At 51.6% G+C, this 25,096-nt stretch overlaps 5 protein-coding genes across 12 annotated transcripts; 3 read left to right on the top strand and 2 right to left on the bottom strand.

Moving 5' to 3' along the window:
- Window positions 1–10: 10 nt before the first annotated feature.
- On the bottom strand, window positions 11–2,931 carry LOC148322278 (uncharacterized). Of its 5 annotated transcripts, none has more exons than XM_088317521.1 (11): window positions 2,705–2,931; window positions 2,462–2,542; window positions 2,249–2,381; window positions 2,087–2,172; window positions 1,815–1,979; window positions 1,542–1,652; window positions 1,378–1,446; window positions 1,163–1,278; window positions 939–1,004; window positions 510–584; window positions 11–281 (listed from the first exon to the last, which is right to left on the bottom strand). In XM_088317521.1, exons 1-11 carry the CDS (start codon window positions 2,915–2,917, stop codon window positions 143–145), a joined length of 1,254 nt encoding a protein of 417 aa, XP_088173647.1. In that variant the 5' UTR covers window positions 2,918–2,931; the 3' UTR covers window positions 11–142. The 5 variants fall into 5 exon arrangements, with proteins under 5 accessions (XP_088173647.1, XP_088173649.1, XP_088173650.1 ...); XM_088317523.1 differs by having other exon boundaries at window positions 510–581; XM_088317524.1 differs by having other exon boundaries at window positions 1,408–1,446.
- Window positions 2,932–3,756: 825 nt separating this feature from the next.
- mfsd11 (major facilitator superfamily domain containing 11) lies at window positions 3,757–8,487 on the bottom strand. Its single transcript, XM_088316983.1, has 11 exons — window positions 7,937–8,487; window positions 7,354–7,479; window positions 7,221–7,276; window positions 6,585–6,869; window positions 6,433–6,491; window positions 6,198–6,354; window positions 5,710–5,753; window positions 5,413–5,478; window positions 5,038–5,341; window positions 4,743–4,878; window positions 3,757–4,244 (listed from the first exon to the last, which is right to left on the bottom strand). Exons 2-11 carry the CDS (start codon window positions 7,447–7,449, stop codon window positions 4,095–4,097), a joined length of 1,353 nt encoding a protein of 450 aa, XP_088173109.1. The 5' UTR covers window positions 7,450–7,479; window positions 7,937–8,487; the 3' UTR covers window positions 3,757–4,094.
- A 355-nt stretch (window positions 8,488–8,842) lies between these two features.
- sh2b1 (SH2B adaptor protein 1) lies at window positions 8,843–15,179 on the top strand. 3 transcript variants are annotated; one of them, XM_088316424.1, is made up of 10 exons: window positions 8,845–9,094; window positions 10,074–11,944; window positions 12,024–12,125; window positions 12,193–12,284; window positions 12,417–12,493; window positions 12,576–12,731; window positions 12,815–13,026; window positions 13,175–13,349; window positions 13,491–13,581; window positions 14,019–14,192. In XM_088316424.1, the coding sequence occupies exons 2-10, from the start codon at window positions 10,286–10,288 to the stop codon at window positions 14,038–14,040; spliced, it is 2,586 nt and encodes an 861-aa protein (XP_088172550.1). In that variant the 5' UTR covers window positions 8,845–9,094; window positions 10,074–10,285; the 3' UTR covers window positions 14,041–14,192. The 3 variants fall into 3 exon arrangements, with proteins under 3 accessions (XP_088172549.1, XP_088172550.1, XP_088172548.1); XM_088316423.1 differs by lacking the exon at window positions 13,491–13,581 and having other exon boundaries at window positions 8,843–9,094; window positions 12,420–12,493; window positions 14,019–15,179; XM_088316422.1 differs by lacking the exon at window positions 13,491–13,581 and having other exon boundaries at window positions 14,019–15,179.
- Window positions 15,180–15,756: 577 nt separating this feature from the next.
- Window positions 15,757–20,260, top strand: LOC148322275 (uncharacterized). Of its 2 annotated transcripts, XM_088316425.1 has the most exons (10): window positions 15,757–17,398; window positions 17,468–17,508; window positions 17,614–17,712; window positions 18,210–18,347; window positions 18,549–18,691; window positions 18,769–18,937; window positions 19,006–19,134; window positions 19,247–19,382; window positions 19,465–19,576; window positions 19,863–20,260. In XM_088316425.1, the coding sequence occupies exons 1-9, from the start codon at window positions 16,068–16,070 to the stop codon at window positions 19,553–19,555; spliced, it is 2,277 nt and encodes a 758-aa protein (XP_088172551.1). In that variant the 5' UTR covers window positions 15,757–16,067; the 3' UTR covers window positions 19,556–19,576; window positions 19,863–20,260. The 2 variants fall into 2 exon arrangements, with proteins under 2 accessions (XP_088172551.1, XP_088172552.1); XM_088316426.1 differs by lacking the exon at window positions 17,614–17,712 and having other exon boundaries at window positions 15,758–17,398.
- A 43-nt stretch (window positions 20,261–20,303) lies between these two features.
- Window positions 20,304–24,753, top strand: LOC148322274 (properdin-like). The gene is made up of 12 exons (XM_088316427.1): window positions 20,304–20,460; window positions 21,042–21,180; window positions 21,251–21,411; window positions 21,803–21,967; window positions 22,197–22,397; window positions 22,485–22,652; window positions 22,722–22,850; window positions 23,153–23,215; window positions 23,284–23,457; window positions 23,653–23,856; window positions 23,958–24,069; window positions 24,570–24,753. Exons 1-12 carry the CDS (start codon window positions 20,304–20,306, stop codon window positions 24,697–24,699), a joined length of 1,803 nt encoding a protein of 600 aa, XP_088172553.1. The 3' UTR covers window positions 24,700–24,753.
- Window positions 24,754–25,096: the final 343 nt, after the last annotated feature.

Raw genomic sequence — 25,096 nt, 5'->3', positions numbered from 1 at the left:
AATATTGTTTCAAGTCAACTTTATTCACCCTGTATAGATTCACATGAGAAATCACCCCAACAAAAGGAGGGGCTTATTTACATGATGTCATCGTAGTGACTCGAATTTTCGAGGCAAGAAAACATTTGAAGGCGTTTAGGAGTCAGGTATGTGTCGGCAGTTGTATCGGTCTGGCAGCGCCCCCTGCTGTCTGGCTGCAGGGTCGCCCTCCGCTGAGGCGCCGCTGGGGGGCGGAGGTCACCGTGCGCCTCCCACCGCAGCTGCGGGACACCTGGGGGTACCTGAGAGCGCCAGCCCACATGTCACCTCGTTACGCTAGACAAGTTCAAAGTTTCAAAAGTCAACTTCCAACTTGAATTTGGAAGTTGTTGTGGACAAAATGACACGTGACAAGGGGGCTGTGCGGGTTGGGGGCAGGAGTGGGACATGCCTGTGACATGTTTTCTATCTGCACCAGGCCAAGTCAAGCATGAGTTCTCTCGCCAACTATTCCAATAGGGGGCGCTCACCTGAAATGTGTAAGGTCGGTCAAAGGCCTGAAGGTCCCGCTGCCGCCGTTAGGCCACGCCCCCAACACACTTCTACTGAAAAGATGATTGACAGAAGGTGTGCACACGTCTGGGTGAGTGGAGCTGTCTGTCGATTCAAACTTCTAATTTCTAATCATAGTTAATCGCATGATTTGCATAGTTAACTCCCGATTAATCACAAATTAATCGCACATTTTAGATCTGTTCTAAATGTACAATAATAAAAAAAAACAACAACACACTTTTAATACTTGTGTCCAGTGTTCCCCAGCCAATTAGTTGCCACTGCTCGATTAATAAAAAATTAAAGAAGCTATTTTATGTTCTAAATATGTACACACACACCCCACACTCACACACACATACACAAGCACGTGTGTTCGTGTATGTGTTCCCAGAAGGACTCACGCTGCGTTAAGATGTCGAATGACGTGACGGTCACATGACAGACAATGATGTGTTTCCAGCAGCTGTCTTCACAAATGCAAAAAACAACAGGAAGTGATGTTACAAACACAGAATCATTCCCTCATTCCCGTCTGGTCCCTAATCACTAAGATGTTTATTCAGCGGTTATTTAAGGAATTCCAAATCAACAGGTTTCTCCCATAGTTGACAAGGTGTCAACTTACTTCCTGATCCCGGCGGCGCTGGCGTCCTCTGCATCATGCTCAGAATCTTCTGGACTGCGCAGCCGCTCACGGCTCCTCTGGATGTTCTTCCGCTGAGCTTCGTCGAGCTGCTTCTTCTGCGACGCGCACACACACACACACACACACACACACCTCTGTCATGCATCATCGGCATATTGGGAGGTCGGCAACGTGTTCCAACACCAGAATCTTACAACTTCGACGTGAAGCGAGCGTTTGTCGACCTTGTTCTCTTGCAGATCCTCTGAGGTTCTAAGCAGTTGCTATGGAAACCACATTTTGCAATTTGTCCCGTTTATAATGTTAGGTTGTTTGCTTTATAACCTTCTAGTGCGTGTGTGTGTGTGCGTTTGTTTACTTGGATGTGGACGTGTTTGTGTTTGTTGTCGTCATGGAGACGCCTGATGGCCTCTTGGAGTTTTTCGCACTCACTTTGAAGTTTCAAGATGGACACCTGCCCGCCATTCAGCTGCACGTGCACACACACACACACACGGACCCACGTGACACACGTTTGCACACGTATGCCAAAACTCAAATGTGCTCACACATGACCAGACAAATACACGTGCACACAATCAATGACGTCAAGATTATGGGTCCAGTCGGCGGTCGAGTTTGTTTCATTGACCTGCGCGTCTTTGTCCTGCTGCCGCCGCACGTCTTCGGCCATCTTGCGCTCCAGCAGGAGACTCAACTTGCCGCAGAGGTCGTCCGGGCTGTGACCTTTCCGGTCGAAGGGTTCAGAGGTCAAAGACGACATCATGCGGTCCAACGCCGCTCGAAGGTCGTCCAGCTGCAGGTCAGAGTTTGCGAGAGGTCAAGTTTAGTTGACTGACATCCTGACTCGATAAATGAGTGTAGCCTACGACTTTTTTTTTTTTTTTTAGCCGGACGACTGACCTGCTGACATTGTTGGCTGAGACGCTCGATGGCATCCTCGTGGAGCCTGACGCGCTCATCCAGACGTCGACACACCTCGCGCCGGTCTGGACGGGGAAACTCCAACACGTGAGCAAGTTCCGCTCAAGCTCGCGAGGAAAGCCCGGCAAGCCAGGAACCCACCCGTGTCGCTGATGAGTCGCCGAAGGACGTCCATCTGCTCCCCGTCTGCCTTCGCTGCTTCCAGCGCGTCCATGCGAGCGCGCAGGAGCGCACCCGCTTCCTTCAGCTCGTCCAACCCGGCGGATGCGAGACCCTGCGGAGGTGCCGACGAATGCGTCACCAAACGAAAATGACGGATGCCGACGGAAGCCGATTGTGAGGTTGGAAACGGACCTGCTGGCGGACGTCGAGCTCTTCGGTGCGCTGCTTCATGGCTGACATCTGCTCCTGGACGTCTCTCGCCAGCCGCAGGGCCTGACGCGCATGCACGCACACACAATTAGAAAGGTGTCTGTGGGTGTGTGACATTCCTGCGTAACGTGCACGCGCGATCTCACAGCAGACATACTGACGCGCATTACTCGAATTCTCAATGTGACCAAGATCAAGAACTCAGAACCGAAGTTGACGTCCAACCTGTTTCAGTGCGTCCTCGCAGGCCCCGACGCGCTCCAAGAGCCCCGTTTGGCGAACCCGCTCGGCGGCACTGACGTCGCGGATGCCCAAGCGACTCAGCAGTGCCATCAGCAGCCGTCGCAGACAAACCAAGTCAAGCGCACCCGCGCGCGGCCCCCCGAAGCTCAAGTCCAGCAGCTCCGAGAAGGTCACGTCGTCGTCGTCCCGCCGCATCGTTCAACGCCGACAACGCCGCCGCTTGTGTGTGCGTCGCGCGTTGCCGGGAGGTGGCGTTCGCGTCCTAGGTCGCTAGGCAACGCCAAGGAGGACGTCGAAACCGCTGCTCGAACAAATTAGAGCTTCGAATTCCACAGTTTTGTTCATATTCATTGCACACGACGACAAATAAAAATATTAATCACATATTGATCATATTAAGGCGGGAAACACGTTTTAAAAATCGTGTAAAAATCTCGCGTTACGTTCTGTTTAAAACGTGATTTCATGTTAGGTTTAAAATAACTTTTTGAATAACTATAAGGGCATGAAAACACAAACTTTTATTGTGAATAATCCTGTCCAGAAGCATGGGGAGGAGGAAGTCGTGCAAAGTCGATCGCACCAAATCAAGTTCACTGAGATCTTTAATTGTGCAGGCTGCATGAGCAAGAACCGATCGCCAGTTTTCATCTTCCTCTCCAAAAAGCTGAGCAGCAGAAATGTACTGTTCTGAGCACAGCGCAGAGATGGTTCGAAAGCAAGCGCTGGTTCGCTTCACCCTTTCTCGCCGCTTGAGCAAGTCTGCGTGTGACGATGTGGAAACGGAAAGCTTAGCACGCACTTTGCCTTCCAAAAGAGGCCAGTTGACGATGATTGAATGTCGTCGCCAGCTGCGTCGTCTTCGGACAGAGGCCGCGTGCAGCAAAATCGCGCGGTGGAGTTCGTGTCCGTCGTCGCTAGGCAACGCGAGCTGGCTTCCAGGACGGCAAACGACGTCCGCTCGAGCGTCTTCTTATCTGCTTGCTTGCATCGAAAATAAAACGGAATCGCGTGAATGATGCGCTTTACGCTGGTCCTTTGAAAGAAAAAGTTTATTTGATGTCTGAAGACATGACACAAACAAGTCCTGACTTCTCCATTTTCAAGTTCTTTCGGCATTTGTTGAAATTCAAACGCACGAAAGTATTGCTCTTTTTAACTTCATTTCAGCTTTTGCAATGATCATCTTTGCGGTAAACATTTAATGTGTCTCAGTTTTCCCTTCTTGGTGTTCACTTCAACATTCTGGTAAAAAAAAAAAAAAAACTTCAGCCACAACCAGCGGCATTTCCCATCATGCCTCGGTGCGTCTTTAAAGTGAACGTGCGGCTTTGGTGGCGGTGCAAGTGTGTGAAGCGGGTCCATATCCTCATCAAATGCCGTCGACCGCGGCTGCCTGCACCCGCCACTCGGCCACAAAGAAGGTTAGCGAGCCGCCGAATCCCAGCACGACCATGATGAGGAGCTGCCAGTGCAGTAGCAGAAAGTTGCTGTAGAAGAAGGCCAACGCCGCCAGGATGGACTGAGGAGCAAACACAACAGATCTGTGACACTTTTTGTTTCAACCTTCTCAGATTTATTTGGGTCAAGGAACCCACTGCATGGCAAACATTTTCCCAAAAAAGGTCCGCAAGGGTAGAATCAAGGCAACAGGATAATTCTTGATTGTCAACGCTTGTTTGTGTCCGGAATCAACGAGTTATTTGGATCACAAGGAAACGGTAGACTCCTTCACAGTTAATAATGTCCAAATTGTGGACAGGTTGCTAGAAAAGAACAACCAAACCAAAAGAACACTTTTAAATTTACGGTTTTCAGCCTTCAATCGACCTTTTATCGTCCAAGCAAGACTCCTGCTGCTAACGTGTATTTGACAATCATTTTTAGAATGCTTCAGTCAAAACGATTAATTGTCGCACCTCTAACGAGAACTGTTATTGAAGGTGTGCACATTTTAAAAAAAATAATCATTTTGTAGTACGCCCAGCGACAACTATGCCCAATAAATAAACATTCCCACCTGAATGAATTTGAAGACGGCGAAGGCGGGGGCGCTGTTGTCGCGGAAGGTGAAGCCGATGATGCTGAGCAGCTGTGTGTTGAAGCAGCTGTCGCCCAAACCCAACAGGAAGCTGCACAGCAAGGCCACGCCCACACTGACACGTGCACACACGGAAAATTCATATTTTAACTGCTCTACTGCATTAGAAAAAAAAAATCACTTGTTTTCTTTTCTTGTTGCAATTACTAATGTGTATATGGAGCGTTCACTGATGTAAACATTTTGGAATAACGCGTTTCGAGTCAGGGACAACCTGGGCCGTATGAAGGCGGTGAGCTCGGTCCCCTCCTCGGGCGCCAGGGGGGCGTCGTCGGCGATGTTGATGAAGATGAGGTAGAAGGCCACGTAGTGCGACAGCAGGCCGAGCAGCACCACGGGATTGCGGCCCACGCGGCCGCCGCTCTTGTTGAGCGCGCCGAAGACGCCCCCGCCCAGGATCTCGCCCAGGCCCACGCAGATGCCCGAGAGCCCCATCAAGCTTTTGTCGTCCGCTCCCAAGCTCGTCATGGCGCCGATGCATGTGCCGTACACGCCGCTATAGAACGTCAGCTCCACGCCTGCCGGCACACGCACGTTATGTCATCCATCTTATGGCGGGTGAGTCACATGGCGGGAAGTCGCGAGTCACCTGTGTACGCGATGGACAGGCTGAGCAGCAACATCTCTTTGGTCACCAGCATCTTGCACGCCCGCACTGGGGAGCAGAGAAACGCTGTCACACATGCACATAATGTGCTGCAAAAGAACAGCGGTACAGTAATTTCTCCACGGATGCACTCCCTCTACGATTGATTAAAGTGTGAAAAGACAACCGGAGCCAAATCTCCCAATGTAACAAATAATCTGCGATATATTTAAAAAAAAAAAAAAAAAAAGCGACAGAGGAACGACCACTCTACCACTCAGTTTGTGTGTGTGCACATACCAAAAGCGTCCAGGGCTTGCGAGCAGACGAGCGAGAGGGGCGACCTGCAAAGAAAACAACTTGAGAGACAAAAAAGCTGAGGAAAAAAAAATGAACACAAATTCTGCAATTTTTACATTTTCTCGTTGGAAGAAAACCTCCGTCTGTTTACTATCGTGACATTCAAACCATCTGGAAGCCATTCTTAAGGGATATCATGTAAGATGAGGACGAAATGATGTGAAGCTGTTTTGAGGTCAAAGGTCACGGCATATTTAGGCTTTGAACTCGAAAATAGGCACAAGACGCCAAATTGTTACTTTTGGCGTCCAGCGTGTTCCTCGAACACTTTCGACGTTGCATCGTCATGGTAACGCGTCACACTGCACAACACGGGATATCGGTCGAGGGTCAACGGTCCGAGCCACATCGCCATGGCAACCGCAAGATAACCCGAGGCTCTTTGTCGTCACCATTTTCCTCCTCTTGCGGCTTGTGTTGTCAAATACCCGAGTGCGCTCTCGCCCGAGTCGGAGGGCAGCAGCAGGGCCTCCGATTCGTCGCCAGACGCCACTTCCGCGTCGGGCTTCCGGATGAGGAAGAAGAGGAAGCAGCCCACCAGGCTGATGACCGTCAGGGAGATGAACACCGTCTGCCGGTCCTTGTCTGCACACATACGCGGACGTGCTCAACACTTGCACGGCAGAGTGTACACGGGAATATGCGCGACCAGCCACTTCCTACCTGTGATGTGCTCGTGTCCGCGCCAGGCGAAGAAGATGAACAGGTTTCCAAACAGTAAGCTAAAAACAAACATGCAATTATTAAACGCAAATAACACACACACACACACACATGCGCAGGCCTGCCAGGACAGGCATGCATGCGTGCGTCACCTGAACTGCAGCAGCGCCCAGAAGACGCCGCTGTTCCTGCCAATGGTACCCGGGTCCGAGTTGAGTGCCAGCACGTTTCCCTGCGCCGTCCACAGCACGGCGGCGCCGACGCCCACCAGCACGGACGCCGTGTAGAAACTCCACGTGTACGGGTAGACCAAGACGGCGATGTAGGCGCTGTACAGCAGCCCGCTGAAGAACATGGACAGCTGCGCGCCCGCCACCGCCACCACCGACGGCGCCAGCAGATTGGAGGCCGAGAACACGCCGTAGATCACCGCCATGCTGCACCGCGTGCGCGCACACACGAAAACACACACACACACACACACAAGTTTGAACATGATTGGGTGATTGTGAACACATCATCCCACTTCTTAGAGGGTGTGCACACTCATGCAATCACATTGTTTATTTTTTACTCCTCTTGGAGATACTAAATATATATATATATATATAAAATAATGAATCGAATTCCACAGGTTATAGGTCACATTCACTGTGGAAAAAGTTCCGAAGTTATCTTGATCTCATTCTTTTCACATCACATAGCTGACATTTGAATAAGGGTGTGTAGACTTTTCATATCCACTGTATACATGTCTGGAGGATTTGTGGGGTCTTAGCGCCTCTTACCTGGTATATCCGCTGCCATGAAAGGTGCTACTGTTGAAGCTCTTGATGACTGTTTGCTGCAAGAAGCAACATATATGATGAGCGGAGTGACGTGTCGATTGCCATGTGGAGTGACCCCGGTGGACACACAAACCTCGATGTTGCCGCACGTCTGGAAGGCGGTGAAGATGAACATGAAAGCCACGCCCAGGACGATGACGTTCATCAACTTCTTGCCGTCAGGACCCATTTCGAAGAGCGTGCGATAACGTCACAACATCTGACGACGACAGCGACAACAGGGTGTTCAGGGCGAAAAGAGACTATTTTTTTCCTCTTACTGTTTAAAAGATGTCTTCATAACACGTCTGCCAAATGTTTCGGTCAAAATGATCAACATAGTTTGACTTTCGTTTTGTTTTGTAGTTAGTTTTAATGATCTAATCGATGCTTTTCTGGTCATTTAAAACTGATTTAATGCTTGATGATATTTGCTTCATTTTGACTACAACCGTGAAGAATGACGTTATGCACCGGAGGAGAAAGTATAGCAATGTTTCCACATGCAGGGAGTAAAGCTAGAAAGTAATCATGAAAATATTGAAGTCCAGTTGGCTGAACGTAATCTATTAAAGTGTGCTTGCCTCCACTGCAAACTACTTTATGAATATGGTGGTAAAAAAAAATAAGACAAAACAGTGAATGTTTTTAATTGAAATGTATATTTGTCCACTTACAGAGCAGTCAGCGGTCCTTGTCGCTTTTTGTTCCCCTCTGGAAGAGCCTAAAACTAAGCTAAACTAAACTAAGCTAGCTGTGCAGCTAGCTCTCGGCAATTGTCATCGATCTTTTCCATATGGAACCGGAATCCACCATGACGGATCAAGCCGGCTTCTCCAAAATTGTCCTTTTGCAATCCCAAGCAAGCGGAAGACGAAATCATGTGAGTTTGGGAGGACGTCAGCTGACTCGTGAGTACAGCGGTACTAGATCTACAAATCACTGTGAGTGAAACCGCCATTCTCAAACTCATCCGTGTATAGTGTACATTTTCATTAAACAACCACTGTGAAAACAAGCTCTACGTTTCCGCTTCCCGGTTAAAAATGTTTGCAACGATCACACGATTAGAAATCTGTTAATCGAATAGTTTCGATGTTAATCATTTTTTATACACATTTAAATTCTTCACGTTTTCAATTCGTCAGTGCTCGGTTGTATGTGGGTGTGAGGCGAACAGTGGTTGCGCTGCTCAAAGCCAATGAAGCAAAAATATTTTCTCTAAATATTATACTTTACTTTAAAAACAGAACACCACCAAACCAAATGGCACAAAAATTCCACATACGATTCTACAATACTACATGGTTTATTTGGGCATCCTGCCCTCTAGTGGAAGAGCTGTGAATTGTTTTGCCAACCACGATACGTCACTGGCACGCAGAAAGAAGGCCGTTATCGTAAAAATAAGTTTATTATTCGAGCCATCAGCCCAACCAAAACATAACATTGACCCAGATAGATAGATAGATTAGCAAAGCATCTTCTGTGTGTGTGTCCTTTGCATCAATTTATTTGTTTATTTATTCTGAGCGTGCTCGTCCACCCATCCATCGTCCAGTGGTGTGACGTTGCACTCTCGCCGAATCTCGCGAGTTTTTCTTCAGCAGCCTCAGCAGACTAACTGCTAGCTAGTATCTCGTTTGTCGCGAGTTGCTGCTGCTCGCAATCTTGTTCTTGAGCAACAACAAGAATAGCACGAACCACAACCAGAAGCCGAAGCAGAAGCCTCCCCATGGGACGCCATCGCGCCGCTATGCGTCCCGCTCCTCCGCGCTCGTTTCGTTCGAGCTCGGCTCCGCCGACGGACGCCCGAGCGCGGCTGTGATTTACAGGTAGTGTAGGTTGATGCTGTACCTCGCAGGTTTATTCATAGCCGCCAGATAGCTGCTGGCTGCTAGCAGCGAACTGTGCAGCTAACGGCTAGCGTAGCTCCACAATGCTGTTTGAGAGGCGAGCTGCGAAGCGACGGCCTCAAATGTGGGACGAACGTCTTCTCGGACGACGTCGCTCGTTTGTAGGGACCAATGACACATTTGAGGGCTATTTTGTGTTATAGGATTCTGTTGAGCTGAATGAGCAACATTCGCCTTGCTAGCGTGAGCGAGCTAAAGTCAGACAGTGTTATGTATCTCAACGTTAAACGTACTTGAATGTTTAAAAACGATCATTAAAAACTTACTTGTTGCATGTGTGTGTATAATTGCACTGGCATGATAGCACCGTTATCAAATAGATCGTTCAAAGTGATAAGATTATCATTTTCATGTGACAAATACCAAGAAAGCACTCTTTAAGAGAAACGAAAATGTAACAACTTTTGGCCAGTGTGTTAATATTATTAAGTAATACGCGCTGTTATTGGAAAGATTGCCGAACATAGAAACAGACAACAGATAATTTTATTTATCTTGTATTATTTTAATTAATTCAATCCAGTCATTGCACGACATAATAGGTAAATTCAATAACAGTGATGGTAATTTGATAACTACAATGAATATAAAATTCAAGTGTTAAACAGAAAATAATATTACGGTAGTAAAGCAATTTACAAATGTAAAGTAATATGAATGCATCAAGTAAGGTCATAAAATGATTATAACTGTACCTATTTTTTTATAATTGGTGCGATGCATGGAAAAAAGTTGCTAAAATACACTGACTGGAAGGAAAAAATATCTTAGTCAGGAGACATTTGTTGATAGCATTCATTATGTTAGTGTTGGAAGTGACAGAATATAAGATGATGGTAAAATAAATGGTGATTAAAAGTTGTTAATAGTGGATGTGGTGCACATGTTTGTGTGTTAGGATGCAGCCTCCCGTGTGTGGCCATGCCGTTGCCGCCTGACTGCCATCAGGAAGCATGGACGTCCTCGAGATCATGTAGCCACACACCACGGCCTCCTCTGATGTATCGTGGCCCATGAGCGCCGTACTCGGCACTCCGCTGTAAACATACGGACGCGCGTGCGGTGTTTCCCGCGTCAGGACTGATCTGATTGGGCGTTGTCGGCAGGAGGATGAACGGCTCGCTTTTAACTCCTCCCAGCCCACGGGCCACAAACTCCTCTCCCTTGCCCCCGTCGCCCTCACCGTCGCCGTCCCCGCCGTCGCCCTCTCTGCTGCCTCTGTCACCCCGACCGCCACCCCTCCCTCCTCTGATGAGCCCGCCGCCCCCGACTCACCCTTCCTCGCTGTCTGACACGCCCACGCCCTCGCCGTCGCCCTGCCTCAGCTGGACTGAATTCTGCGAGCTTCACGCACGCGTGGCGGCAGGAGACTTTGCGCGCCACTTTCGGGCGTTTCTCTTGGAGAATCCGCACTACTCATCCGACTCGGCCGCTGCCTTCTGCCGTCGCTTCATGGATCGTTTCGTCCGCCACTTCCAGAGCGAACTGGAGGGGGCGCCACAACTCAGTGGCACCTCTGGCAGGGAGGAACTGGTGAGCTGGGCTCCCCAGTCGGACGCCACCTCCCTGGAAGAAGAGGCGACGTCCCCCTTGTCTGTGTCCGGCGGAGCCGTCCCACCCTGCTCCACCGCCATCGTGGTGCGGCCTGCCTCTAAGCAGGCGCCCACGCGCCTCCTGCTGGACGGCCGCAGCTGTGACAGATTTCAAGACCCCTACGCCCACGGCCAGGTTCTGCCGCCGTCTTCGTCGTCGTCCTGCTGCTCCTCTGTTGGCGGCAACAACGGTAGGCGTGACGACAGGGGCGGCACAGCGGTGGGCGGGAACGGCGATGTGCCTGCAGAGGACGAGGAGGACAGCTGGCCAGGTGCGGCGTCCATGGGGGAGGAGGTGGAGCCGGACGGGCGGGAAGCGGAGAGTGGTGACGCGGACTTCCCCGATGCCTCCCGCTTGCCGAGCACGCCCCCGCCCGGCTCCAAAGGCGGCGGCCCCGGCTCCGTCTCCAAAAACAAAGTGAAGAAACGCTTCTCGCTGCGCAGCGTGGGGCGCAGCGTGCGCGGGAGCGTGCGAGGCATCCTGCACTGGCGAAGCTCGTCCAGCGACTCGGCGCCAAGCCCACTGCCCGCCAGCTACAGCTACCCCGTGGGCATGCAGGACGCCACCCCGGCCCGGAATGCCACCACGCAGCCTCCGACGCCCACCTCCTCCATGCCTGTGTCTCTGTCCATGCCTCTGTCCCTGCCACATTCATCTTCATCCTCCCTGCCCCCGTCGTCGTCCAGCAGCGCCACCTCTCTGTCGCTTTCCGACGCAGCCCGCGACCGCCGGCGGAGCAACGGTGAGAGCGGCGAGAAGGACAAGTGGAGCCACCGTTTGGAAAAACTGCGACTGACGCGATCCCCGCCACCCGTCCTCACCCCGAGCGCCACATCTTCTGTGCTGCCGCCAAGCAGCGCTGCCGCTGCCGTGGCGCCGCCCAGGAAGGTGGGCCGGCTGGTTCGAGAAGGCGGGGTGAGCGTCAGTTCATCCAACGATGAGCTGAGCGGATGTCACGGCTTCCCGGGTTTCTCCTTCGCTCTCCCGCTTCACGGCCCTGACAACAACAGCATGGCGGGACAGGCGGCCGTGACTCCGACACTCTCTGCGGCGGGTGCCGGCAGCGTACCCTGGAGGGGTGGACGCTGGCACAAGTGTCGTCTGGTCCTCCGAGACAGAGAACGGGAAGGCGAGCAAGGCGATGAGTACTACTTGGAATTCTTCATTCCACCCAAGGTATGACAACGAGAAGGGTGATGAGTGTAACTCTAAAAATAATAATGAGGATGTTTGCGTTCACCTTTGATGTGGTTAGGCGTCCAAACCGCGGCGGACGGTGATGTGCGGCGCCATCGTGGACGTGAGGAGCACGACCGCGCTGGAGGTTCCCGACAAGGAGAACAGCTTTCTGATGCAGGTGAGGTGCCGGCGGCCATTTTTACGTGGCCCTGGTGTCTTTGCGCTCATCCGTGCTTGTTTGTCAGTTGGAAGGCGCTGTCCAGTACGTGATCGAGACGCGTGACGCCATCCAGATGAGAGCGTGGCTCAGTGACATCCGCCACGGAATCTGTGTCAGGTAAGGAGCGTCACGTGGCAAGCGATGCGTGGCGTGTCATGCGGGATGCAACTCTAGCGCGTTTTCTCTTGGGGCTCGGTACCCATTCCTTACCGGCATGCCTGTCGACACGTGTTTCTGTTTCTCCCACAGCAGGCAGGACGATCCTGACGGCAGTGGCCTGCCGGACATCGGCGGCACGCCAGAGGTTATCGACCGGCTCTCGCAAGGTGAGCACAGCCTAACGCACATGTCATGACATGGCGGTGCTTACCTGTCCCTTGACTTGCTTCCTCTCTCACACCACCACAGTTTGCTACGGCGGTGTGGTGGGCTCCTCCCCTCCGGCAGAGCCTCTTCCACCCGAATTGCCGCCACGAGCCCCTCTGGACGAACCCGACGCACGGGTCTTTGGAGCGGGCGGGACTAGCCTGGGTACGCCATTTGCGGAGGCGCCGGATGCTACAGGTGATGCAAATGTGGCGTATTTTCTCGAAGTTTCTCGAAGTGCTCGGATAACCTGACGTCACCGTGTGGGTCCCTATATGCAGGCTCCTTCCTTTTCTCAGAGGCGACGGTGGGTGAGGTTCCGGAGCACCCGCTCAGCGAATGCCAGTGGTTCCACGGTACCTTGTCGCGCCTCAAAGCTGCCCAGTTGGTGTTGGCGGGTGGGCCGGCCAGCCATGGCGTCTTCTTGGTACGGCAGAGCGAGACGCGGCGTGGCGAATACGTTCTCACCTTCAACTTCCAGGGGAAGGCCAAGGTTGGTGCCTCGCTGCAGCCGCCATCCACAAGCGTCTCGTCCAATGTTCCTAACTGAAAACCACACACCCCCACACACACACACACACACACACGCACATACAAATTAGTGTAATTGATGTTGGTATGCGTGCCCTACATTCCGACAGCACCTGCGCCTATCGCTGAACGAGGATGGCCAGTGCCGCGTGCAGCACCTTTGGTTCCAGTCCATCTTCGACATGCTGGAGCACTTCCGCGTGCACCCCATCCCACTAGAGTCGGGGGGTGCCTCCGACGTCACGCTCATCAGCTTCGTGGGCGCCGCCGCCGTCCGCCAACCGGGTACGAGTTAGAGCACGCCGCCCACGCACTGTCTTTTTCCACCACGTCCGCCATTCGCCGCGCGACACACCAACGGCCGCCTCCAGCCGCCCCTCCCACTTCTGACATCTTGTTGTGTTTGTCCGTCACTCGTCCTTGCAGGCCGGGATAGGGCGGGCAGCCGGCCTACCGTCTGTGATGTCATCACCACGCGCCATCCCGACTCTCCATCAACCCCCATCTCTGACTGTGTGTAAGTGACTCGTGTGTGTGTGTGTTGTACTGGCGTGTGTTTGTGTGTGTGCGAGCGCGTGATCGTGTGTGAGGCGTCTGTGTGTGCGTGTGTGTGTGTGCGCGCGCGTGAGTGGGTCAAAGCCTTGTGTGTCCGCATCACTCGTCGGTGATTGTCCGCTGTGATTGTTCAAAGCTACAATCTTTGGAGGAAGTCTTCCCGCAACCTGTTTAAAAGCCACCAGATGGCGCTAATGTCCGCGTAAGAATCAACCTTTACTTCCCAAACAGGAAGTAGAAACGTTCAGTGTGAGAGTTGACTGTTTCCATAACAACCTCGGCCTCCATGACTCCTCCTTCGCTACCAACCTCACTTCCTCTCGCTAGCCTCCCCCTTCCTCTTGCCGCATTCATACTTTTTCGTCTCATTTTTTTCTCCCTTCCTTTATTAATTCGCAGACTTGACCAGCAGACCCCGTAGCCCCCCCCAGCCGCCCCCAATACCGCCGGGCCGCCCGCCACCCCCAACGCCACCCCAGGAGAGAGGGCGAGAGACGGAGCCGGAGGCGACAACGGCTGCGGCAGGAAACAGCAGCAGTGGGGCGGAAAGCGGCGGCGCGGTGGAGGACTTGGACGACCAGGACGCTCCGCTGCGCCAACTGGAGGCGGCGGTGGCGGAAGGAGAAGAGCTGGAGGCCGCCCGGGTGCCCCGAGCCGTGGACAACCAGTACTCCTTCTTCTGAGGAAGAAGTCGTAACACTAACTGAGTGGGAGCCAGACCAGATGAGACGGACACGCGGCGAGAACAATTTACGACACTAATGAGCGCTGCGCTACTTTGGGCTCAGTGTACATGCGTACCTCACACGACCGCCGCCTGACCTTCACAAACACCTCATACAAGTCTGCGCATGTGTAAGTCATTGACTTACTGTGTGTGTGTGTGGGTGTGTGCGTGCGCGCATGCGTGTTTGTCAAAATGAGTGTATGTCGAAAGGAGTCTATGTGATTGTGTGTGCGTGTGTCTGCGTGTCTGTGTGTTAATGAGTGTGCGGCTTTTATGCGTGTGAGAGCTCATACTTACCTGATGTGTTTAAGCCGAGCTGATGATGTCATATCATCATCATCATCCGGCGCCTCATTGTTAGTCGTCGTGTTTTTTCGTTTTTTATTTTTTTTTACCTCAGCGTCTCTCAGTGAATTGTCCATCTGGTGGCTGTCGCTGTCCACGCTGGCAAGAAGAGTCTTCATTTTGTTTAGTTCGAGTGCTTTTTGTTTTGGGGAGGGACTACCAAACGCGTCTCTTTTCATCCATTCAGCAAAAACTTGACTACTTGTGCCTTTTCTGTGTCATCTCTGCTCACTTTAGTGCTTTTTTTTTTTTTTTGGTTTGTTTTGTTCTTTAGATTCTTTTTGCTTTCTTTGAATTCCAGATGTGGTCTGTCAGTTCGTCGTGTTGTTGGTCGGTCTCATAACTCTTTGTGCCTTTCTCCTCTTCTTCTTCTTCTCCTTGTCGTCGCTGGAATCGTGTGTCAATGGCGGTGACTGTGCGTCCCCGCTCATTAGTTTCAGGTACTACATTGAATTTAATGATTATAATATAAATATAGTGAAATGTTAGCATGTGTCTTAATTTTGTCCACCCTCATGCGCACAATCACATCAAATGAACGGTGAGGAGGGAAAACACTTGATGTAAAAAAAACAAAACAAAAAACATTTCACTTGAGCAGCTGCACACATCAGTGGCTGGTCAATACTAGAACAACATCTAAAACAACCGGTCACAGCCCACCTATTTTCAGGGTTTAATCACAGGAGCTTGGCAATGCCAGCTGAGGGTGGTACTCTTTGAGATGGATGAAAATTAAATTTGTATTCCAAGAATGCAATATTAAGCAGGAGACAGTTATGACTATTATAGTGGAGGCATATAAAACTTATTATTCCAAAGAACATTTTTGTGTTTTGTTGCCCTTTATATATTAAAATCAAACGCAGTCATTAGAATTTCAGACTTTTGATCTGAGGCCCAATTTGAAATACGGAACAGCTGATGATTTTTATGTTTCATTAGACCCATTTTCGTTTTCTTTTGTCGATTTTCAAATAAAATTGGAAAAAATAAAGTTGCAATGAATTGATTTTCTAGCCATATCTTTAAGTGTCTAAAACAGTTTTATGGTGATTTTGTCACTATCGAAGTGCGACGAAATGACGTGCGCGCGCTCGGATGCGTTCTTAGGCGATGATTGACGCAGCTGCTGCGCACGCGCACGCTGCCTCTCGTCCATGTTGTGTCGGCGGAAGGAGGGGGCTAACTGCTAACGGTTAGCCTAGCCCGCGTCCTCTTCTCTCCCTTGTCTTTTTATCAAATTCCGTCTTGTTCTGGTCGGAAGTCGCGCGGACATGTCCCGGGCTCGCCGCCCCATTAGGCGGCCGCCGAGCGCCGTCGAGGCTCCAGCAGCTCTTTTCTAAGCTAAGATAAGCTAACGTTAGCGTGTGACGATGAGCGACGAAATGTCTCCTGACTTCGTGTTGATGCGCCTCTTCGTCTCGGCGGCCGAGTACGACCACCTGGACCACCTGGAGCACCTGGACCGACAGCCAGAACACGTCACATCCGGGAAAGCCGGCCTGGCTCACGGCAGCTTCGACGTGGACTCCGGCGGCCCCACGCCTGCCCTCCTCGACTCGGCGTCCCCGCACTACAGCTCGCCTCTACCCGGCAAAGGTGAGCTAGAAGGCCGACTGCTGTTGCCGGAGGCCGCCCCAGGCTCCGAGGAGGAGGACGACTTAGACTTCCATGGTTCGGAGCGGTCTGGCTCCAGGGCACAGTTGATGGTGTTCCGGAACCAGATGTTGGACTTCGGCCTGGAGCAACCAACGTTAGAGGGAAAGGAGACCCGGTGGCTGGACTCTTCAGAGTCGGGTTCCGGTCTGACCAGAGACGTGGAGGAACGAGAAGTTCGTTGTGTTCCGTCTTCTGATGAGAACCGCTCAGATCCGTCTGGGTCGCTCCTCTGCCACCCGCTGACTAAGTGGCCCCAGCTGAGTCTGGGGAAGAACTGTGGCGCTGGTGATGAGGAACTGGTACTGGCTCTGAACCATAGACCGGATCAGGTTGAAGGGGATGAGAGCGTAGAGGCTTCCCTTCCTCAGTGCTCCTGTCTCCTGGCCACCAGGGGTGTGGTTCCAGGAGAGGATCCGAGCGAGACCAGTGACGCCCTGCTGGTCCTGGAAGGTTTGAATGCGGGCGGAGATGTCAGTGAGTTGGTGCCATGTCGGAGGGTGGGGCCCGTGTTCTCCAGCGGAACCCTCAGTGGACTGATGCAGCAGGTCCATAGACTGGCGGGGGATGCGGGGGTCTGCACCCATCAGACTTGGAAGACCCCCACGGCCATCCATGGCCCCTCCGTCTCCCTCCCGAACCAGACCGCTGACTGTCTTCAAGCATCCCCTGCCGGTCCCTCGTCCCCCACTCTGGAACCGCGGCGTCGCCCCCAACACCAGTCCCGCTCACAACCCCAGAGTCGGTCCACTACGCCCAAGTTGGGCTCGGCCATGGGGGGTCGCTCGGCCTCCCCTCTGGTGGTCCTGGAAGGGGACCTACCGGGCGGGGATAGGATGCCCAGGGCCAAGGCTAGGAAAGGGGGGTCCCTGAAGGTTCGCCTGAGTAAACTGTTCCGGACCAAGAGCTCTTGCGGGGGTGCAGGGGGCCACTTGGACAAGAGGCCATCCCTCGCCTCGTCCACCTCATCGGGGGGTAGTCTGGTGGACGTGTGGGGGTCCGCCAGGTTATGGGGGTCCACCTGCAGCAACATGGAGGACGGCGGCAGGTAAGTGATCGAAGGTGGAGCCGGGTGGTTGCTCTTGTGATGCGATAACAATCACTTCCTGTTTGTCAGGCTGCAGACGGCCACGCTGACATGCTCGCCGCCCTTCACCGGTGAGCACACGTGACGTGTTAACATATAGGCTCCTCCTCTCTTTGAGTGCTAGCCCTACATAGCGGTGATGTCACTTCCTGTCCTTTCTATCTCTCTGTGTGAAGGTGAGACGGTTTCTCTGGTGGATGTGGAGATCTCCCGGAGGAACTGTCTCCACCCTCCGACTCCTCCACCTCCACCCAGACGGAGCCTCAGTCTGCTCGGTACTATTTCCTCTTCCTCATAATTTCTACTTCCTGTTCTACTTCTACCTGCTCTTCCTCTTGTCCTTGGATTTAATTCTTAGTCGTGCCTCTTGTGCCCGACTGATGAGGAAAATTTGAGCCCAATTCTGATTACCGGCAGAATAAAAAAAAATCCAGTTGGTGATTAATTCAACAAATGTCTGATAATATAGAATAATTTATTTTATGGTGCCTTAATGCTTACAACAATGCCTGTTTTACTTTTTTTGTGCTTTAGTGTTTTATTAAAAAAAAAAAAAAAATCACGGGTGCCACAAAACCCTTGATCACATGTGATAATAACGCATCATTTACTGTTTTCTAAAAATACTGGCGCATTAATGAAGTCGGTGATCTGCAACATGGTTTTTTGTATTTCTGTTTGAAACAAAACTGAAATAAAAAAAAAAATCATGAAATTAACTGACCCACTTGCAGCCAACCAAAAATGTCGTCTGCGTGTGTATTCTCCTCAGATGATTTGGGGGGTCCCCCTCCGCCGCGGATTCCGTCATCCGAGTGCGTCGGTGGGGGGTCCATGCAATCCCTGCCCCCCCAACCCATGGGTGCACCCCCCTCCCTGAGCACCATCCAGCACAGCCTGAGTCTTAACGGTGAGTCACCCAAGCTTGATTTGATCATCGATTAGTCGGTGAGCCTCGAAAGAAATATTTGGCACACATCATTTAATGATTCGATAATTCGATTCGGTGCCTTGAGCTCAGTCGTTATATTTTTTCGCGCTGCATGCTATACATTATGGCCCAGATAACTGGTTCTAAAAAGACTTGACTCGTTACTATCCACCGCTTCAGACTCGTTCCTGCGGGGGCTTCCCAGGCCCGTCCCTCTGCGGGCTGACGCCCGGCACCCACCTGTGCCCCGCCCGGTGCCTCGCCGCCCCCTCAAGCGTCCAGACGCCGGCAACTTTGCCAGCAGCCTGCGCGAGCTGGAAAAGGTCAGGCTGGCGGGTGGTCGAGTACGGCGCCGCTGGCAAAACGTTTGCGTGATGGTGTCCGTGTACTCACCATGCAGTGCGGCTGGTACTGGGGTCCCATGACGTGGGAGGACGCCGAGATGAAGCTGAAGGGCAAAGCGGATGGCTCCTTCCTGGTACGGGACAGCTCGGACCCTCGCTACATCCTCAGCCTGAGCTTCAGGTCGCAGGGCATCACGCATCACACGCGCATGGAGCACTATAGAGGTAACGCACGTTCGCGTACGATGCTGCTACGATGGCTGCCCTGTGACGGCTGGCCTGTGCTCCCTTAGGGACCTTCAGTTTGTGGTGCCACCCCAAGTTTGAGGACCGCTGCCATTCTGTGGTGGAGTTCATCGAGCGTGCCATCATGCACTCCAAGAACGGGAAGTTTCTCTACTTCCTCCGCTCCCGAGTCCCGGGTAGGCTGCCGCCTGTTCCACAGATGTCAAATCTAAATAGGCCCCATCTTGGGGTTTCACTTCCTATATGGAGTCGCCCCTCCTCCGCTCAAAGTGCTTTTCACGTTTTTAGGTCTGCCGCCCACGCCGGTGCAGCTGCTGCATCCTGTGTCCCGCCTGAGCAGCATCAAGTCGCTGCAGCACCTGTGTCGCTTTTGCATCCGCCAACTGGTTCGCGTGGACCACATCCAGGAGCTGCCGCTGCCCACGTCAGGCTCCGCCCACCGCCTCCGTACTGCCCCTCGTACTTCGTCGGAGCGTCCCGCTTAGCTGTTGTCTTCTCGTCCGCAGGCCACTGATCGCCTACCTGCGCAAGTTTTACTACTACGACCCAGAGGAAGAGGTCAGCCCCGCCAAGGAGCCCGGCGACACGCAAACGTAGCAAACAGGCACGCCCACCAAAGTGAGTCCAGCCCGTCAAAGACAGACGTTTGTTCTGAGCATTCTCGTACACGCCGTAATGCTAACGTTCCACCTGAAATACTCAAGAGGCACAAAATCCTTTTGACATCAGAAGTTTTTCCTCCACTACATGAAAAAACAAACTCAAACTCAAATGTCATCAATAAGCAGCCCAGCAGGGTGGTTTAAAAAAATATGAAACAAAATGATTTGATTAAGGCAGTAAAATTCAACTTTTCAGTTTTCTATATTGTAATTTAAATTATTATTTTTTTGGGTCATTGCAGGATGAACTTGAAGCTTGACAGGCTATCAGCACCCTTGCGACGTCTTGTATCTGGGCAGGTTTGGATGACCTTCCTCTGAGCTCTCTGATTGGCTGCTGAGGTCAGCGGGAGGAAAAGAACAAATTCCTCAGCTTCTGTCGCTGCCGCCACTGGATTTTGGACGCTAGCCTCGGGGCTTCCTGGAACCCTCAAAATAAATATTGTTTACAGGACGTTGACGTTCTCGCATGTAAAAGAAGTCTGAGCCGCTCCATCCCCGGTGAGTGACATCCAGAAAGTGGGCGGGGCCCAAACATTGATGATGTCACGTAACTCGTGCTGGGACACGCCCCCATGATGATGTCATAATTGTCAGCTGTCAATAAATGTAGGCGGGGCTCCTCGGCCTGCTTCCCGTTTGTGTGAAACACTGCGTCAATCAAAAGGTCAAAGGTCAGATTAATGTGTAACGGGGTGCAAACAGCGAAGGGAGGCGGAGCTAAACGCGCTCTGACGCAGGAAGCGGCACATTTTTTTCATGTTCATTTTAGAGACAATATGAAAAACGTCAACAAGCTGCTCATTATCTTCGTCAGCCTCATCTATGTGGAGCGTGCAGGTGAGTCTCGGGCGCACACACACACACACACACACACATGCACAGGGGTTCAGCTCTCTGAGTCCTTTCCTTAAAAATGACTTCAATGATGCTTCCTAGAAAAACACTGGACATGTCAGGAATCAGGTAAAGGAAATAAATTGACAAACGGCAGATCAGGTAAAAAATAATGTAAATAAAGGGAGGAGGTATTTCCCGGAATAGGTAAATTTGTGATTGCCACATGTTTCAAGTTTTGTGCAATGTAAACGTTCAAGTGAGCGGGATTGCCAAAGAGAAATATTGCGATGTATGCTTGACAGGTTGTGACGTCTTGGCCGTCAAAACACAGCGTATCCGTTGGGTCACAAATTTGGAATTTGGCATTCAGACCAAAGTCCAAATAAACAAACTGGTTTTCAACTTTTCCTTTATTTTTTTTTTACTAAGCAAAGTTTCTGACTTAAACGTGTGTTGAAATCCTGGAATTAATGCACACAGTCACGCCAACTCGTGCTTGTGTGTTTGGAGTGTGCGAGTGTGTTGAGTGAGTAAACGCGTGTGTGTGTTGGATGTAAATATATTTGTGTGTGCGTGTGCAGAGGATGTGAAGTGTTTTGCACGCTTTGAGCGGTCATCGGGCATCTGTGACGAAGAGCTGGGCAACATAGATGAAGACGACTGCTGTCTCAACCCTCACTATGGTTTCCTCACACAAGATGGAGTCTGTCAGTCCTGTGGGTCAGTACACACACACACACACACACAAAGTGATGTCGTAAAACAGCTTGTTCTTGCGTGTGTGTGTCAGTCCTCCAGCATGGTCCAGCTGGTCGCCATGGTCACCGTGTAGCACCCTCTGTGGGGCAGGTATGACTCAGAGGAGCCGGATGTGCTTCGGCGTTGACCAATCAGTGTGCAAGAACAAGAAGGTGCTGCAGACCCAACCCTGCAACGGAACATGCTGCGGTGGTATGCAGGCACGCACGCACACTTGCATGAGCATAAATATAGAATAGGATACAAAACATTGATTGCATCATCAAACGCTGCAGATGAGGAAAGGAACTCCTTTGCAAAGTATTGATACTTTTTACAACACTTTGAGACGCTTAACTCGTTTAATCCCATTGACGGCTAAAGACGTCAAAGATCCCCTTTTTTTTTTTTTTTTTTTAACTCGGCTGGTAGTAAATGAGTTAACAGCAACACCAAGTAGTGTGCGCCCGCTCATTTATGGCAGTTATTGGAAGCTGGCTGTGTTGGTCAAGTCCCGCCACTGTCATGATGAATTTGTCCTTGCTTGTTGCAAAAATACAGCAGCTCATTGTGTGACTTCACAAGATGGAATTTTGTGTTTTAGAAGTGTGGCATTCGTGGCTGCCGTGGTCTCCGTGTTCTGTGACGTGCGGAGGAGGCGGAGTCAGAAAGCGGGAGCGGCTTTGCTCCGCCCCTCCCGAATGCGTCATGGCCTGCGCAGGTGCCACCGGGATCGAGATGTCGTGCGATGCCCCCGCCAAGTGTCCAGGTGTGTGCGACGCATCTTTGCCATTGTCATCATTTTTTTTTTTTTTTTTAGAATTATTTTTTTTACTCTTATAGGTCTTGGATTCGCATTTATTATACATATATATTTTTTTAAATTAAATATCTTCTGGAGGGTTGCGCTCTCTGTAGTTCTCTTCTACTGCCACATTATCCTGATGACATTGGAAATGAAGCCTGCATATGTTGTGCCCATGCGTGTGCGTGTGAAGTGCACGGCGGCTGGTCGTCATGGTCTGCGTGGTCGTCGTGCTCGTCCTCGTGCGTGCGCGACGACACGGCCTTGCCATCCAAACAGCGCCGTCGCTCCTGTTCCGCCCCCGCTCCCTCTGCTGACACGGCGCCACCTGGCGACGGTTGCCAAGGAGATGACGTCCAGCTTCAAACCTGCATTGACATCCCAAAATGTCCCGGTAGGTCAGCAGCACTTTTTCCACGCACGGCGGCCAAGTTTTGAAGTCGGAGCTAAGCTCCCCACTTTCTGTTAAACCTCTCCTTAGTGGATGGCAACTGGGGGGAGTGGTCACCACCAGGACCTTGCTCTGCCCAGTGTGGGGAGGGGCTTCAGATCGCCATCAGGCAGTGTGATCAGCCCGCGCCCAAATATGGCGGACGCCGCTGCGTGGGACCAAACGCACGCGCCTCCTTGTGTGATATCATCTGCGCCGGTATGCACAGTCATGCACGGACGTATGCATACACACGCACACACACACTGACGTGAGTGTGATTGACAGTTGATGGGTCGTGGTCCGATTGGTCCAACTGGGGCGAGTGTTCGTCTTCCTGCATCCTGGAAGGCGGACCTCCCATCAGGACTCGTCAGCGCTCCTGCTCTAGTCCCAAGCCGTCGCTCTTCCCCGCAGGTGAACGAGTCCATGGCAACAGCTGCCAAACACACACACACACACACACACACACACACCCTCACGCATACACACATCAGTGGCTCGCTTTGCATTTTGTACATTTGGTACCTGGACCAAAATAAAAAACAACTTATGCATAAAATATGTCATGAATGAGATGCTGAATATTACTCTTAATATATTCATGTGTTTTGCAAAATTGACTCTGACAACTTTGCTCGATGAAGAAAAAAATTAATCAAGTAAAACTTGCAAACGTGACTCCGCCCTCGTGACGGCATCTTTGGTTACTGTTGTAGGCAAGGGTTGCCATGGCGACAGCAGCTCCGTGGAGCCCTGCGTCCATCTTCCGCATTGCGCAGGTGTGAGCCCTCGCTGACCCGCCCCGCACCGCATGCACGAGCTTGATGTCTGTCCTTTTTGTCGGCAGTGGATGGCGCTTGGGGATCCTGGTCGGCCTTCTCGGCTTGTTCCGTCACCTGCGGCGTCGGACTAGAGGTGTCGCGCAGGAGCTGCGACACCCCCGCCCCCAAACTCACTGGCCGGCCGTGCGCCGGCGACCACCAGCGGACTCGTCTTTGCAATACCGAAGTCCACTGTCCGGGTGTGTCCTTGTCGGCTATTCACGTCTTCACTGAGCATCAGTGCCTTGAGATACCGTTGCCACTAAAACTCTCCATGCTAACCATTAGCATGTCAATGGCGTTTCGCTCACAAGTCTGCTCGCATCTGTCAAAGCATGTTTATTGCAAGGCACCACCGTGTCTCAAAATGAAAAAAGTGTGCCCGTGTTCCACAGTGGACGGTGTGTGGTCCGAGTGGTCGGCGTGGCAAAGTTGCAAATATCCCTTACGGAATCGCGTCATCCGCTGCAAGCCGATTGGCGGAAGTCAAAGTCGTGAGCGCCAATGTTTGTATCAGGAGCACAACGGCACTATCTGCGGAGGGGACGACCTCAGCCTCAGCCAGTACAGAGTATGCTATGACGTCAACGGCTGCTATGGTGGGCACGCACGCTGCATGGAAAATAGCTCACCGTAGCTCAGCTGCTTGTGCGCATCTGTGGTGTAACTGTGTGTGTGTGTGTGTGTGTGCACGTGACAGTCAGAGGCAACTGGGAGGGCTGGGAGCCGTGGTCTCTGTGTAAGCCGCCGTGTGGAGAAAAGTCTCGGCGCATCCGAACGAGGAAATGTTCGCCGGACTACAGTGACTATCGGTAAGAACGGCAAACGTCTTCAAATAACCTGGACGTCTGATGACGCCTACTCGCTGTAGCAAGAAGTGAAGCTACTGGCGGCCATCTTGCGTTGCCACTCACTTCGGCCGACTTACTTGACTACATTGATTTCTCCATTTGGCAGCATTTTTTTCCTGGTGGACTTTGCTTACATTTCATTGTTGAGGGTTCTGAAAACATGATGCTGATAAATCTCATAACCTTATAAGAGAACTGGCATTCTTACTGATGAAATGTGCATGTAGCGCATCTCCCCGAATTATTGGTGCAACAAATATGAGCCATTTTTAGTCCATCATATTTAAGTCCATGGGCCACTGGCAGAACAGGTTATTTTAAGATGTCCTAGTAAGCTCGTCCGTGTGGTCACATGACCTCCAACCATCAGCACAAATAACAATGATCGGCAAACGCAAGTCATTTGATATGTGTTTGTTGGCTTGTGTTCATGTTTGTGAATTTGTGTGTTTGTGCGTCAGCCCCACCATCGGTCGTCTGAACCAGCCCGCCATCTTCCTTGGGACGCCAGTGTTGGACTGCGGGGTTGCGCCACCAGAGGGCGGCACACAGGAGGTTCAGCCTTGTGTCAACGTGCCGGCCTGCGGCTGACGTGATGTGACGTGGCACGTGTGTGTGTGTTCTCAATAAAATTGTGGCGCATCACTGACTTGACTTCCATTGCGGTACAGTGTCAAGAGGTTTGCGGGTTTGGGTCCCACTCCCCATTCACAAACGTGCGCACACACAATTACGAAATCCATTGCGCAACAGCACAAGCAAAAATCTGTGCGTATGAAGACGAGAAGATACGATGTGTAATTTATATTTGCAGACTGGAAGGAAAACAAACACGCACTTTGAACTCTGGAGCCAATCTACATTGGAGTCACTTGGTTGTGTATTTGAACTTGGTATTAATATTATTTATTTAGGTTATGGTCATTCACATTTAGATTACTTTACTAACGGAACAACGTAGTTGAGCACGCCGACAACAGCTCACTCA

Source organism: Idiotropiscis lumnitzeri, chromosome 15 (assembly GCF_059441095.1).
Source record: "Idiotropiscis lumnitzeri isolate Australia: NSW breed Sydney's pygmy pipehorse chromosome 15, RoL_Ilum_1.0, whole genome shotgun sequence".
NCBI classification, from domain to species: Eukaryota; Metazoa; Chordata; class Actinopteri; order Syngnathiformes; family Syngnathidae; genus Idiotropiscis; species Idiotropiscis lumnitzeri.
The sequence above is the reverse complement of the archived record's forward strand: the minus strand, read 5'-3'. Positions and strand labels throughout refer to the sequence as shown.

Bases quoted from the DNA above. Each gene is read 5' to 3' on its own strand.
- LOC148322278 (XM_088317521.1), bottom strand. From the start codon at position 2,917: ATGCGGCGGGACGACGACGACGTGACCTTCTCGGAGCTGCTGGACTTG. The intron at 1,653-1,814 runs GTCAATGAAACA...GTGCACGTGCAG, and splicing joins AGCAGGACAAAGACGCGCAG to CTGAATGGCGGGCAGGTGTC. The intron at 282-509 runs GTGAGCGCCCCC...TGGCGCTCTCAG, and splicing joins ACCGACCTTACACATTTCAG to GTACCCCCAGGTGTCCCGCA.
- mfsd11 (XM_088316983.1), bottom strand. From the start codon at position 7,449: ATGGGTCCTGACGGCAAGAAGTTGATGAACGTCATCGTCCTGGGCGTG. The intron at 5,479-5,709 runs GTATGTGCACAC...TCTGCTCCCCAG, and splicing joins GCAAGCCCTGGACGCTTTTG to TGCGGGCGTGCAAGATGCTG. The intron at 4,879-5,037 runs GTTGTCCCTGAC...TGCACGTGTCAG, and splicing joins ACCGCCTTCATACGGCCCAG to TGTGGGCGTGGCCTTGCTGT.
- sh2b1 (XM_088316422.1), top strand. From the start codon at position 10,286: ATGAACGGCTCGCTTTTAACTCCTCCCAGCCCACGGGCCACAAACTCC. The intron at 12,285-12,416 runs GTAAGGAGCGTC...TTTCTCCCACAG, and splicing joins CGCCACGGAATCTGTGTCAG to CAGGCAGGACGATCCTGACG. The intron at 12,494-12,575 runs GTGAGCACAGCC...ACACCACCACAG, and splicing joins TATCGACCGGCTCTCGCAAG to TTTGCTACGGCGGTGTGGTG.
- LOC148322275 (XM_088316425.1), top strand. From the start codon at position 16,068: ATGAGCGACGAAATGTCTCCTGACTTCGTGTTGATGCGCCTCTTCGTC. The intron at 17,399-17,467 runs GTAAGTGATCGA...CCTGTTTGTCAG, and splicing joins AACATGGAGGACGGCGGCAG to GCTGCAGACGGCCACGCTGA. The intron at 18,692-18,768 runs GTCAGGCTGGCG...CTCACCATGCAG, and splicing joins GCCTGCGCGAGCTGGAAAAG to TGCGGCTGGTACTGGGGTCC.
- LOC148322274 (XM_088316427.1), top strand. From the start codon at position 20,304: ATGTGTAACGGGGTGCAAACAGCGAAGGGAGGCGGAGCTAAACGCGCT. The intron at 21,412-21,802 runs GTATGCAGGCAC...TTTGTGTTTTAG, and splicing joins CAACGGAACATGCTGCGGTG to AAGTGTGGCATTCGTGGCTG. The intron at 21,968-22,196 runs GTGTGTGCGACG...GTGCGTGTGAAG, and splicing joins TGCCCCCGCCAAGTGTCCAG to TGCACGGCGGCTGGTCGTCA.